This window comes from Leishmania braziliensis, chromosome 27 (genome assembly GCF_000002845.2).
Source record: "Leishmania braziliensis MHOM/BR/75/M2904 complete genome, chromosome 27".
Classification (NCBI taxonomy): domain Eukaryota; phylum Euglenozoa; class Kinetoplastea; order Trypanosomatida; family Trypanosomatidae; genus Leishmania; species Leishmania braziliensis.
This window is the reverse complement of record NC_009319.2, coordinates 801,101-814,643: the sequence shown is the minus strand read 5'-3', so window position 1 is coordinate 814,643 and position 13,543 is coordinate 801,101. Positions and strand designations below refer to the sequence as shown.

At 59.5% G+C, this 13,543-nt stretch overlaps 4 protein-coding genes across 4 annotated transcripts; all 4 read left to right on the top strand.

Annotated features, from left to right (window-relative positions):
* Window positions 1-208: 208 nt before the first annotated feature.
* Window positions 209-2,800, top strand: LBRM_27_2030 (putative endo/exonuclease Mre11; the record flags this gene model as incomplete). The annotated part of the gene is made up of 1 exon (XM_001565907.1): window positions 209-2,800. One exon carries the CDS (start codon window positions 209-211, stop codon window positions 2,798-2,800), a length of 2,592 nt encoding a protein of 863 aa, XP_001565957.1.
* A 984-nt stretch (window positions 2,801-3,784) lies between these two features.
* On the top strand, window positions 3,785-5,338 carry LBRM_27_2020 (conserved hypothetical protein; the record flags this gene model as incomplete). The annotated part of the gene is made up of 1 exon (XM_001565906.1): window positions 3,785-5,338. One exon carries the CDS (start codon window positions 3,785-3,787, stop codon window positions 5,336-5,338), a length of 1,554 nt encoding a protein of 517 aa, XP_001565956.1.
* A 731-nt stretch (window positions 5,339-6,069) lies between these two features.
* On the top strand, window positions 6,070-8,028 carry LBRM_27_2010 (putative trypanothione synthetase; the record flags this gene model as incomplete). Its single annotated transcript, XM_001565905.1, has 1 exon — window positions 6,070-8,028. One exon carries the CDS (start codon window positions 6,070-6,072, stop codon window positions 8,026-8,028), a length of 1,959 nt encoding a protein of 652 aa, XP_001565955.1.
* A 2,206-nt stretch (window positions 8,029-10,234) lies between these two features.
* LBRM_27_2000 (hypothetical protein, unknown function) lies at window positions 10,235-12,997 on the top strand (the record flags this gene model as incomplete). Its single annotated transcript, XM_001565904.2, has 1 exon — window positions 10,235-12,997. The coding sequence occupies one exon, from the start codon at window positions 10,235-10,237 to the stop codon at window positions 12,995-12,997; it is 2,763 nt and encodes a 920-aa protein (XP_001565954.2).
* Between the last annotated feature and the right edge of the window lie 546 nt (window positions 12,998-13,543).

Here is a 13,543-nt window from a genome sequence, read left to right as displayed (position 1 = left end):
GACGGCGAAAGCGTGCAGGGAATTGGACTCAGCAGCGGCCCATAAAGACATTGTACGCACTTTGGTCGTGCTTTCTCTTTTTTGAATTCTGGGTACGCCGTAAGAACTGTTGCTCAGCTCGCGCCTGACACAACAGCGGTAGTCGATCTCCTGTCCGAGGAGCAAGGGCAATCCATCGAGGGCGTTCACCCCTCCCCTTGCGCCGAGAATGTCAGAGTGTACGTTCAAATTTCTCCTCACGACCGACAACCACCTCGGCTTCGCTGAGCGCGACCCCAGGCGAGGTGATGATAGCTTCACCACCTTCGAGGAGGTGCTGCGTGCCGCGCGTACGGAGCACGATGTGGACGCGATGCTCCTTGGTGGTGACCTCTTCCACGAAAACAAGCCTAGCCTCGGCTGTCTCGTCCGTGCTTGCTCCCTCTTTCGCAAGTACGTCTTTGGTAACAAGACCGTACCCTTTTCGCTGCTCAGCGACGCGGCGACAAACTTTCCAACGCACGCGCTGCCCATGGCCAACTTCCAAGACCCCAACATCAACGTTGCGTTGCCTGTGTTTGCCATTCACGGCAACCACGATGACCCCGTCGGCGGCACCTCGTCTCTCGACCTGCTCGCAACCAACGGCTACCTCAACTACTTTGGCCACGTCACCTCCCTCGATGACATCATCCTCGAGCCGGTGCTGCTGCGCAAGGGAAGCACTTTCATCGCTCTCTACGGCCTCGGCAACGTACGCGACGAGCGACTGCATCGCTGCTTCCGGCTGAAGAAGGTTCAGCTTGTCTATCCGAAGCCGGTGCCTGGGCGCAAGTGGTTCAACATCCTTGTACTTCATCAGAACCGCGGTGTGCGTGGTCTCGCAAGCAAAGGCGGTATCATGGAGGGAATGCTCGCCGGCTTCGGCATAGACCTCGTGATCTGGGGCAACGAGCACGAGCAGCTCATGGTGCCGCAGCCGTCGGACGGCTTTGATGTGGTGCAGCCAGGCAGTACCATTATGACATCTCTCTCCGCGCAGGAGTGTAACCCAAAGGAGTACGGTATCCTCGAAGTGCGCGGCACGTCGTACCGGCTCACCCCGTATACACTGCGCAGCGTGCGCCCAGTTGTGCGGCGCACGGTAGAGCTGCGGCACGATCTGCCAGACGGCCGAACGCTGGACGCGGTGGAGACCTTCTTACACAGCGTGATGAGCGACATGATCAGCGAAGCCGAAGAGCATGTGAGCCGCATCCCCGACGACGTCCTCACGTTTCACCCCAATCTCAAGTATCCGCTAATTCGCTTGGCCGTGGACTTCACCGATGTTACTTCCGCACCATACCCGCAGCCCAACTTCAATCGCTTTGGCCAGCAGTACATGGACGTCGTCGCGAACCCAGGCGAGCTGTTGCGGCCGGTTAAACCGAAGCTGGAGCGACGACCTGGTGGCGGTGCTCTGGGCACGGTCCTCGGACCTGGAGGCGCTTTGGCGAGCGGCCTCATCGTGCCGGCCGCGCCACAGCTCAACACGCTCGACATCCGAGTGAAAGTCGCCGATGTCTTCAACCACAACACGAAGAACGCCTGCACACTCCTATCTGAGGCGGAGCTGAGCGCCGCCGTCTACGCCTTTGCCGAAAAAGGCGAGCGGGATGCGATTGATGAGCGGCTGATGGAGCTGCTGCATACCTCGCAGAAGTCGGTGTGGCGTCGTCTGGAGAATGGCGCGAATGACTCTATCTTAAAGCCAGACCGCGTTGTGGAGGAGATTGTTACGCACAAGCGGCACGTCAACGAGCGCTACGCGCGGGCTGCTCAGCTGGAGGACGCACAACAGCAGAAGGAACAGAGGGACGATGCTGAGGAAAATGAGGACAATGGGGTTGCTAGCGAACGACAAAGCCGAGGCGGCGCTGCCTCGCGATCGCTGCATCAAGCGGAGCGCGAATGTGAGCTCGACTCCTTTGCGGTAATGCGCGCCGCTGCTCCTCGCGTAGGTCTCGCCGCCAGCGATATCGGGGACGGCAATGAAAGCCATTTCAGCGGCCGTTTCGCGCAAACGTCTGTCTCGCGACTCGTGGAGCGAGCCATCCAACAAGGAAGCGAGAATGGCGCGGGCGCAGCGGCCGGCGTACCACGCCAGCGAGCTCCACGGTGCGGCGGTGCCGTTGTCGAGGTCGACGCCGATGGGGGTGGTGCGGATGATGATGGCGAGGAGCTTCCAGATGACGGGCTCGGCCGAATGCCGATTGACAGCGTGATTGCGCAGGCAATACAGCAAGTGTGCCCGCCATCGAAGCGAGCGCGGAGTGCTCACGCACCCAACGTGAAGCCCGTTGTGGCAGGTGACAATGGTTCGAGGCATGGCGTCGGTGGTGACGGTCATGATGGCAACACCGTGCATGTCGTCGACGGGGACAACTGGGACGATGACAATTCTGGCAGGGGGTATGGTACCTCTAGGCATGGTTGCAGTCACATTGGAGCAAGCGATTCCGCGAAGGTCCCTGCCCCCGCTAAGAAGCAGCAGCGCACAAACAGCGCGCGACGCGGTGGTGGCAGCGGTGTTACAGCTCGCCAAGGCGCGCCATCAGCCGCCAATGCTGGTGCGCTGAGCGCCGCATCGGCAGTCTCAGCTGGCGCCGGGCCTACGCTGACCTTCGTTGCGCATCAAGGGTGCTCGGCTGTGCTGTCACCTGGCCGTAGGCCGGCCTCCTCCACCGCAGATTCCGCTGAGGGTGTCAGCACGTCGAAGGGGGCCATGCTGAATCTTTTGTCCAAGTGGACAGGTGGATCTCACCAGCAGCAGCACTAGTGGCAGGGGTAGCTGTCGGTTCGCACGTGCACGCATGTGTTTCTCTTTAGTGGGAAGCCGACGCCCCCCGCGCTGAGCCTTTTTTATCCCTTTCCGCATGGAGCGGGAGAGTACACACTTGTCCATCTTCCCTTTTATTTCGGACTTCACGGTTGCTGGACGCCGATACTCATCACGCCCTCTTCTTGCCTCTTGCCGTGCCGGAGGGGCCATATAAACCGACCACCACACCACAACAGTGCACCACCTCTCCCCTCTCGTGTACGCAACTTTTCAGCCTGCTGGTTGCAGGCAAGGAACAGTGGAAGAGCAACATAAACCGCCGCCTTGCCTTGGTATTGGTTGCTCGGTGCCCAGACCCGTTGTTTCTATGGCTACTCTCTCGATCACGTGCTTCTTCTTGTGTCCCCGCTCTCTCGCTCGCTTTCTCTTCTTCCCCCTACTTGAGGGACGCCATCACCGCCATCCCTCTGCCTCCTTCCCTCAACTGTGATTTGCTCATTCTTTGCATTTGAGAGTGCGGCTGCATCCGGCGGAGTCCATCGTCGTCATCATCATCCATAGCGTCTTGCTTCACCCCCCCCCTCTGTATCGACGGTGGCGCGTCTCTCGCTGGCGTCGGCTGTGCGTCGCCAAGGCCTCTACCCTCACGTGCTACGTGCCACTCGTACGCCACGCACGACTGTGAGCAGCCGAGTAGCTGTGCTGCCCTCTTTCGTGGAGCAATTCTTTCATGGCCCCTGTGATAGTGACTATCAGAGCAGTGACATCCCCGTCCATCGCGTCTACCCCATCAGTGCGTCGAAAATGTACTGCTCGTTGACTCTGCATAAGTCGTTCTTACGCGCAACCGCATCGTCGGTCGCACCGAGCTCCTCTTCTGCCTCCCCCTGCACTAGCTCGGCGACGGCTGTACGGACGCTGCACCGCAACTTCTACTCGGGCCTTGATGAGTCGCGTGTGCACCGGTTGCGGCGCTCTGGTATGACCTTCAACCGCCCCCGCGGCCGGGACACCTTCTCCGTGGCGTTTGCGAGCCGCCTGCGCATCGTGCCGCTGACGCAGATGTCTGACCTCTACGGCCCTATCGACGTCTCGCTCCTTACTGCAGTCAACGCCGACGACCCGACGAGCAGCGAGGGCAACCCCCTCGAGAAGAAGAAGTACATGGCAGGCGATGCACGCGCGCGTAAGGTGGTAGAGGATAAGCAGCGAGTTGAGGCGACACTGCGCGAAAAGCGCGACTGGCACGTGCTTGTGGTGGACCCCATTGAGCTGCACATGGTCCGTACACCGGTGCCGTTTCCGAGTCCGCATCCAGCGTACTACAACGACTGGACTACCACAGAGGTCAAGGGGCGGTCGTCTTCTCAGGTGCTAGAGCGCCTCCCCACTGCGGAGTTCGGCATCCCCACGCCAGCGTCACCGTCCGATACGACTGAGGCAGGCGCTGAGGCCGCAGTTGCTGCTGATGCTGCTGGCGGTACCGTCGCCAAGGTTGACGCTCCTGAGACACCCGCATTCTTCTACACCGCAGGCGACCGTCGCCACCTGCAGCAGAACGGTGATACGACCCTCTTGTCCAGCGCGCAGGTGCGGCAGACGACGCTGGGCATACCAAGTTCAACCTCCACCGCGACTCAGCCTCTCCAGTGCTCGCCGCACACCATTCGTCAGCACTTCCACACAGCTGTCTGCGTCGATCCGGACATCAGCCACGACCGTTTTCACCGCGAGGAGGCTCAGGTGGAGATGATCTCGGCATACCGCAACATCCTGTACGAAGCAGTTGAACTGGGGCACGCGCTGTCGTCATCGTCTGCCGGGAGCAACCTGCGGGGGAGGGCGGCGACGCAGCGGGCGGTGCCATTTGTGGCCGATGTGGTACGGGTGCCGGCGCTGTGCCATTACTCCTGTGGCAGGCGCTTTTTTCACGAGCTGGGAAAGCTGAACCAGCAGGCCGTCATCAAAGGGTTCCACCGGCTGAGCAACGAGGCTAAGGAGGCGCTCATCATGAACCGAAGCTTCACTGTGGAGATCTACGTGCCACCGATGCTGCTGGAGCAGTTTGAGCGTGCCTTCCTCGAGGAGCCGTGGGAGGTGCCACTTTCGACGCTGAATCCCGGACGCACCGCGCTGTACCCGGGCCTGGCACCGCCGCGGACCTTGCTGCAGTACGACGGGTGGATCGGCAAACGGCCGGAGCTGGTGCAGGGGATTGCGACGCAGGGGAAGAGCCTCTTGCGCGGTGCGAAGGTCGGACTGGACGGGCGGCTGATTGAAGAGCACGAGGTACTGGCGAGCCTTCGAGTATTTGGCGCCCGCGAGGAGCAGCAGCAGATGTTGGAGGGAGAGCGTCGGACGGCGGCGGAGCAGCTCGGTGTGCCGTTACAGCCAACCTACGCCCCTCTGCACGCTGGCTTGCAGGCGGAGGTGGAGCCCCATGAGCGCGATGAGGGCCCCGAAAAGCCTTCCGGAAGCTGCGCTGACGCCGGCCCTGCAGTAGTGGCGACGAGCGCAAGAGAGAGCGCCAAATGAATGGCCATTCAACCCTCAAAGTGATGTCCCTCTCTCTCTCTCTATACAGAGCTACGTGCGTGTGTGTCTGCGCCTCTGTGTGCAGCTGATATCGTGCGCTCACATCCCCTTCGCTCGCTGTTTTCTTTTCGCCCCAGTTGCGCTTCAACACACTCCCTTCCCTCTTCTGGCTGTCGTCGTATCGCTACCCCCTTTCATAGCGCCATACCGCGCACGGCTAGAAAGGAAGAGGGGTATGCCGAGGCGGAGAAGCGGACCTTGACAACGAAGGAGCGTGGAGTGAACGTGAGGAGCACTACCGCACGCACACCCCTCCCGCCACCGCCGCCGCCTCGACGAGCACGATGCGTTTTCTCCTTTGCCGTCTTTACCACGGCCATCCCTGACACACCACAGCCTTTCTTTGATCTTTCCTCATCCCCCTCCCTCTTTCTCTCTCTGTGACTCTCTTGTATGCCTTGTAAGCTTCAACATCCCCCACCAAGCACCACCGACACCACCGCCACCCCCCACCGTCGGTGTTTTAGTCAACCTCATCACCGCCATCCTCAACGAGGTCACCGACGAAAACAAACTGCAACAGAAAACCGATAAGAAAGCGACGAAAAAGGCTTACCTATTCTAATCCACTTCACGACACCACAAGTGCTACACCAGCCAGCGACGACAGCGACGCGCGCGCACCCACATCCACCCAGGCACACACCCACACGCAGGCATTTTCGTAAGCCATGCCGTCTTTGGAACACGAGCCGGTGAGCTTCAATAGGCTGGGGCACGTTCCTTTTGGTGCTCTGCAGGGCTACGCCCCGGGTGGCATCCCGGCGTACAGCAACAAGCATGATCACTATTTCTCCGGCGAGCGTAGCATTGAGGGGAACTTCTTCTGCGGGTTTAAGTACCAGTGCGTCGAGTTCGCACGCCGCTGGCTGCTGGTGCGCAAGGGGCTGGTGTTGCCGAATGTGAATTGGGCCTGCCACATTTTTCAGCTGAAGGAGGTCCGGGACGCCGCCACGGCGGAGGGCTTCGCGGTATTGAAAGTGTGCAACGGCACCGAGAGGAAGCCGGAGGCCGACACACTTCTCATTTACTCCTCCACCGATGCATGCCCGGTTGGTCACGTCAGCGTTATCACCGAGGTGGGCGATGACTACGTGTGCGTTGCGGATCAGAACTACCGCTTCCACAAGTGGGAGTCCTCCTACGCGTACAGGCTGAAGCTTGAGCACAAGGACGGTATCTGGACCATCATCGATGATATTAACGTGGACGACATCGAGATTCCACTTGGATGGGTGACATTTCCTGGTCGTGAGAACCGGGCTGAAGGGGCGCCGCCGGTGGCATTGCATCAGTCATTGTACTTCAGTGAACCACCGAAGCCGTACCTGCTGCGTCGCAGCTTTGTGGTGGAGGAGGCGAAGCCGAATTGGCTTGACCTGAACGACCCTGCGGAGCGACTATTCGTGGAAGAGTTCGGCATGGACGTCAGCCGCTCCCGCCTGGAGGAGATGGTTGCCAGCTACTACGAGTCGAATCATGAGTTCCACCTGCGGTGCATCGCCTACGGCACCCAGCTGCACGCCATCTTCATGGAGGCAACAGCGCAGGTGATTGAGAGCGATGAGAAGCTCCGGCTTTTCTGCATTCCTGAGGACTTCTGGCCCCGCATTCGCCACTCCTGGAAGATCCAGCAGACGTACATCTCTGGTCGCTTCGACTTTGCCTTCAACAACGAGACATGCGAGATCAAGTGTTTCGAGTACAACGCTGACAGCGCGTCGACGCTGCTGGAATGCGGCCGCATTCAGCAAAAGTGGGCCGAGTCGGTGGGGCTGAACAAGGAGGGCACCCGCAGCTCCGGCTTCGCAGTGGAGCGCAACCTCAAGATGGCGTGGGCCTCCAGCGGGGCGACTGGCCGCGTTCACTTCTGCGTTGATAAGGAAGGGGAGGAGCAGTACACCGCCCTCTACTGCCTGCAGGCCGCTGAGGCGGTCGGGCTAGAGTGTAGGCTGTGCATCATGTTTGATGAGTTTCACTTTGATGAGGATGGCCACATTGTCGATAGCGACGGCGTGCGCGTGCGCAATGTGTGGAAGACATGGATGTGGGAGTCGGCCATCACGGACTATTATGCCGCCCGGGAGGAACGCGGCGAGGGCTGGAAGCCGTCCCCGAAGGACAAGGTGCGCCTGTGCGACTTGCTCCTCGGCGATGACTGGGACATCCTCTATTTCGAGCCGATGTGGAAGGTCATTCCGAGCAACAAGGCCATCCTGCCCATGATCTACCACAATCACCCTCAGCACCCCGCCATCTTGAAGGCGGAGTACGAATTATCTGACGAGCTGCGCAAGTGCGGGTATGCCAAGAAGCCGATTGTCGGCCGCATTGGTAGCAACGTGACCATCACTTCCGGCGACGGCGAGGTGCACGCTGAGTCGGGTGGCAACTATGGCAAGCGCAACATGGTCTACCAGCAGCTATTTCCACTGACGAAGCAGGACGACTACTACGCCATCATTGGAGCCTGGATGATCGGCGACACCTTCAGCGGTACCGGCATCCGCGAGGACAAGTCCATCATCACCGGCGTGGAGAGCCCCTTTGCTGCTATTCGCATCAAGGCAGACAGCCTCCCGGCGCCTGTGATACCCAAGGATGTCGACAAGATGGCCGAGGACGAGTAAAGCTCGGGCTGCAAGTGCGCTTAGCGACAAGTGCGTACTCAGAACACACGCATACACCCACACAGTCATATGCGAAGAAGAAAAGCAAGGGGATTGTAGACTGGGGCCGCACGGTTTCTCTACGATGCGCAGGAGTTACTGCTGAGTTGCGCTACTACAACCGACGCTTCGCGATCTACATGCTTCTCATCCTCGCGCACCCAGTCCTATCTACACCCGCGTTCACTACCACTCCAGCCGTGCACATGACGCGCACACAATATACATTTCTCATATGCGCTTGTCGCCTGTTTTTCAGTAGTATATATCTATTGCCCATTTCGGTAGCATCTTTCTCTTGCTGGCTTCGATTGCTGCGAGGTCTGATGAGCGCGGTCTACAAAGGCGTCTTGCAGACACTTGCTCTCTCTCTCTCTCTCCCTCCCTCCCTCCCCTTCTCGAAGCGGGTAAGCGGATTAGGATGAGAGGAGAGGCAACGCGCTCGATGTAGATGGAGGGCATTTATGTTGGCGGGAGGGGGAAGGAGGAACGGTTATCATTGTCGATGGTCAACACGCTTCGCACGTGTGCGTGTCCGGGTCTCTTCTCCACGCGAGTGAGCTGGCGTCTCTGTGTGTGCGGTCTGGCGCGGGGAGGGAGGACGAACAACAAAAAAAGCACGACTCTTTGATGTTTCCGTTCGTTACGAGAGCTGAGAATGCTGTGATGGTGCCTCTCTCTCTTTTTCCCCTTTCCCTGGCTGCTTCACTTTCAGCTTGGCTCTCTTCGCACCCGCGCTGTGTGTGCCTCTCTTCCCTCTCCCTCTCTTTGCGAGCTGTTGTCTTGACAACTTGATAAGCGTGTCTATACTTGTTCACCCTCTTCGACTGCGTATGTGTATGTCTGCGACATCAGCAGCCGAGCAGGTCACCACCACCGCACTTCTCTCTTCCGCGGCAGTGCAGCCCCCCCTCCTCCTCGCCTTTTCTCCCTCAAACACGCATGAGGGTGTCCCCCGAGCCCCCGCTCCGTCGCCTTGCTCTCCGGTCACCTTCCGTGACCCTCCCTCTCCCCTATTCTTACGACTACGAACTACACCAACCGACGTGTTAGCAGTGGCACTCTCTTTTTCTCTCCTCCTTTCCGTCGAGCGAGGCAGAGGGGGCAGACAAGCAGAACAAACCCCTCTACTGACCTCTCAGAGAGGAGCACCTCTACTTCCCTTCCCCCCTCTCTCTCTCTCTCTCTGTCCTTCAGTGTGTGTGTATGTGTGTAGATGCGTGTGTGTGAATGCTCTCTCTCTCGGCCACTCTCTCTGGCCCCCTTTTCTTTTCACGCATTTCTGAAAAGCCCAATACCAAGCGGTGATGGGCGACCCTCCCTAACTGTAAAGCACACGCAGGCCAATGTGAGTCGCGCCGACTGTGGCCAATGCAGAGGGCGAGAAGGTTGGCGCTTTTTGGCGGGTGTCCGTAGGGATTGGTTTGCTTCATGACGAGGTAAAGGGAAAAGGAAGGATGAAGTAACGTGAGGCGCAAGAGAGAGAACACACGCGGCGCTGGTCGATTCGTATTGTCACAGCAACGTTCTCTCGGTCCGTTGACATTTTTCTCTCCTTCCGTTACGATCACCACCAACTGGAGGAAGGCTCAAATGCACACGTAGACACGTGTGCATTTGAGCCTGCAAATTTTGTCTACGTACATGTTGCTCTTGACATTGAAAGGATGTACGAGTCATCGCCAAGCGAGAACCGGCAGCGACGGTGCTGCTACGTGGCTGGGAGAGAAAAGAAAGCATTCAAGGAGGCGAAAACACCGGTGCTTTATCACCCCTCCTTGCGCGCACACACACACACACACACACACGCACTCCCTGCTCCTTCCCCTTTCCCTCTCTCGCACTCAATCGAATTCACTTTCACTCCGCTCTTTCTCTCTCCTCCCCCCCCCCCCCCCCCACACGCTGGGCCTTTTGTTTTCTCTTTCCGCGCATTTTTACGGACTCGCACGCGCCTTCAACCGCCTTTACGCTGTGCGTGTGCGTGTGTTAGCGAAGCCTACGTTTGTGTGGCTGCGCATGCACGTCTTGTCTATACCTGCGCTTGTGGTAGTCACTCGTTTGGCTTGGCTCCCTTCGGCTGCTCTGCAGCGTCTCACGCACTGCACAGCGCGTGGCTCTCCCAGTGAAGCACATTCATAGAGTGTCGAGATATATTGTAGAACCGATGGGGATGTCTGGTCGCTCGAATGCGGCTCCATCGGAGGCCGTATTCCCCAGGCGCGTGACCTTGTCGCCACACTGCCGGCAACCAGCGCACCGCCATGCTCGCCCCTCTCCCGCATGCACACCTCACCCATCTTACGAGCAACTAACGTTCGACGCAGCGCACCACGGCACACCACTGCCTTTTGGAGATGCCTTCTGCTGCTGGGTGGACAACGGAGGCGATAAGACCGAGCCGCATCGCTCGCGTCCGAAACCAACCTTGCACGCAGCACCTGGCGGCTTCTCGTCATCGCATCTGCGCCAGCACCACCATCACCATGACCCTTTTATCCACTACAGCACTAGTGCCCCCTTCATGAAGTGTGGAGCAACTTCGTCTATGTCGGCCTCGCCCACTCCCGACGCTAACGCTGCCCATATGCGCCGCGTCAAGCATAGGCCTTATTCCCGGACTCACTATCCACGCAGCGCAGCAAGTGCGTCAGCACAGCAGCTGTGGCCCTCTGAAGCACAGGCACGGTGGCTAAGATCGCAGCGAGGGGACGCTAGTTCTGCGGTGGTGGAGGAAAAGGCACCCAACGCACACCTCGCTCGTCCCCGCTGCGGTCGGCAGCTGTCACCGCTCTCCTCACAGTTGCTTGACTCACCTACACGGGCAGCCATTCCGACCTTCGACATTATGCGCCTTGACGCATCGCCTTCGCGGTCACGTTCTTCGCGTCGGGCCGCTTCACGAGTGCGGCGACTCCTATGCGCGCTGGAGGCAGAGGCGCAACGAGCAGGGTGCACTGCGACAGGTGCTGCAAGTGTCCAAGGAGGCACTGCGGAGTTGTACCAGTCCCTGTTCCTGCAGGCTTTGGCGGACGGTGCTGCCTGGGAGCGCCATGCACGGGCCCTTGAGGCCAGCGTACAGGTCTCTGCCAAGCGTGAGGTCCGCCTTACACGGCAGCTGCGGCACGCACGGCGCACTGTGGCGCTGCTTGCGGCGTATGTGGAGGGGGCTGAGCGAGTGGTCGATGTCCTCAGCAGAGGGACCGCCTCTGGTACTGTTGCGTCGACTCAGACTGACAGAACTGTGCCGAGCCGCACTCCTCCAACGTCGCCAAGCGCGCTGATTCAGTCTGCACCAGTAGGAGCAACGGTTGATATGGCGTCAGCTTCACCATGGCGCCCCACGTCGCGGTCCGCCGTGAGTGAGCTCATACAAGGCTCCCTCGGCTGCTCGCTGAACCTCGTCTACGGCATCAGTGGCAGTAGCAGCAGATACGGCGAGGACGAGGACGAGGTCGACGATGCTGAGTCAGTTACCTTCGCCGCCAGCGATGCCACCGTGCCGAGGATCGATGAGGGGTTGCGCGCAGCCGCTGTCAAGAGGCCTGGCGATTGGTGCGCGCTTCACGGTCTCCGTTCCGAATCGCTTACCTCTGCGCCCAAGGTAGTAGAGACGCGGTGGGATCAGCCCTCATGGGATGGCCACGTGGACGATGTCGGGACCGGTGTACACGCCCGATACGAGACGGCCATGGCGTGGGAGTGCAAGGATAGGGGGAACTCAGTGCAAAGATTACACCGTGGCGGCACAGAGGAGCTCGAGACTCCAACGGCGTGGAGCCGAGAGCTGCCAGCTGCGGTTTGTGCTTCTGGAGTGGCTCGTCGTGAGTCGGCGTCGTCATTTCCGCACGCTGGCACTACTGCGCCGGCTGCTGCAGCTGTGGAGGACAGCCCAGATCACCCTGCTAACTCGCTGTCTCCGTCTTCCCCATCGGTTGGTCGTGCTGTGGCAATCAACACCGCCATGCGGACAGAGTCAGTGACACCCAAGAGCGCTTCCCTCGATGCTGTTGCTGTTGTTGCTGCCGCTCCTCAGGTTGCACCCACGTCTGTCGTTCACAGTCTGCTGGAGCTCCTACGCAGTCGAGACACGACGACCCAGGCAACGGCGACGTTGGGTCATGGACGGGTTGCCACGTCTCCAGAGACTGATTCCAATACAACAGCGCAGATTGCTGCTGCACACCACCTCGCTCACTATCAGGCCACAGTTGCCGAGGCGACACAAAGCCACAGCTCCGGTGAGGCTGCCCATCCGAGGCGGGTTATGCCAGCGATGGCGTCATCCTCGTCCTCTTCAGCCTCTAGACAGCCCTTGCTGGCCCCGAGCTGTTCTCCCATTTTACGACAGAGCTCCGAACCGAAGGCTGAGGGCAACACCTTACATGCTGCATCGCTGCCATCGTTGGCGTCCTCATTGCTCCCGCAGTCCCATTCCCACGCGCTCGCACCACAGCCACCCCAGCTGCCGCGCGGCGGTGACAGCGGCTGCAGCAACTGTGGGCCATTAGCCAAAGAGGCTGCTGCTGTTGGCACTGCCCCTGCCAAAGTGACAGAGCTCGTTCACACGCCGTCACCAGCTTCATTCTCTTTTCCCCCTCGGCAGACTTCCACACACCTTACTGATACTCATCAACGCGACGGCAGTGTGACGACGCACTCTGATAACGGGCCGGTGTACTTGTCGAGCGATTGGGAATCCCTCGAGACGGCGAGCTTGGCTGACGACTCTGGTAAGACGTCCTCATCTTCCCCTAAGAGACAGCTGGAGGAGGCACGCGACGGACATCACCGGGCTGTGAGCAGCAACAACATAAATGGCGAAAATATCACCGACGAAAGGGCCAACTTGGCAGACAACGACGGCTACGCGGAGTGGCGCGCGCAGCTTGAGGCACATCTGAATTGCGGCTGGGTTTCGGGTATGTAAGTTTTTAGATTTTGTTGCCCCTCTTTCTCTCCGTCGCCGGTGAAGACTCATCATGTGGTCATCGTGCGCGTAGACCTCGCCGGCACTTTCATTGCAGTTTTCTTGGTGACGTCTCCCTTCTTGCATGTCCGTGTGAAGTGCCACCATTCAGGTCGAGGCGGACCTCAGCACGTAGAGAATGACACCCACCACACCCACACCCACACCCACACCCACACCCACACACCCACACGCACACGCACACGCGCACACACACAACTGACATGCCGATACCCGAAATACGCGTGTGTGTGGGTGTGTGCGTAGACCACCGGAATTGCGTCAACCGTCTTTCTGTAGCGATGTGATCGTGATACGTGGCGAGGAGAGCGGAGTGGAGGCACTGGAGGGTGCGAGGACTGGAGTGGAGCGTCGCTTTTTGCCTGTCACCGCTAAGGATTCAGGAGGCACCAACGATGAATCGCTCTGCAGAGCTGCGCTGATGCGCTGATCAACGGTACTGGGAAGCACTAGAAAGCAGAAGCGACTTAGGCGACAGGTGGATGA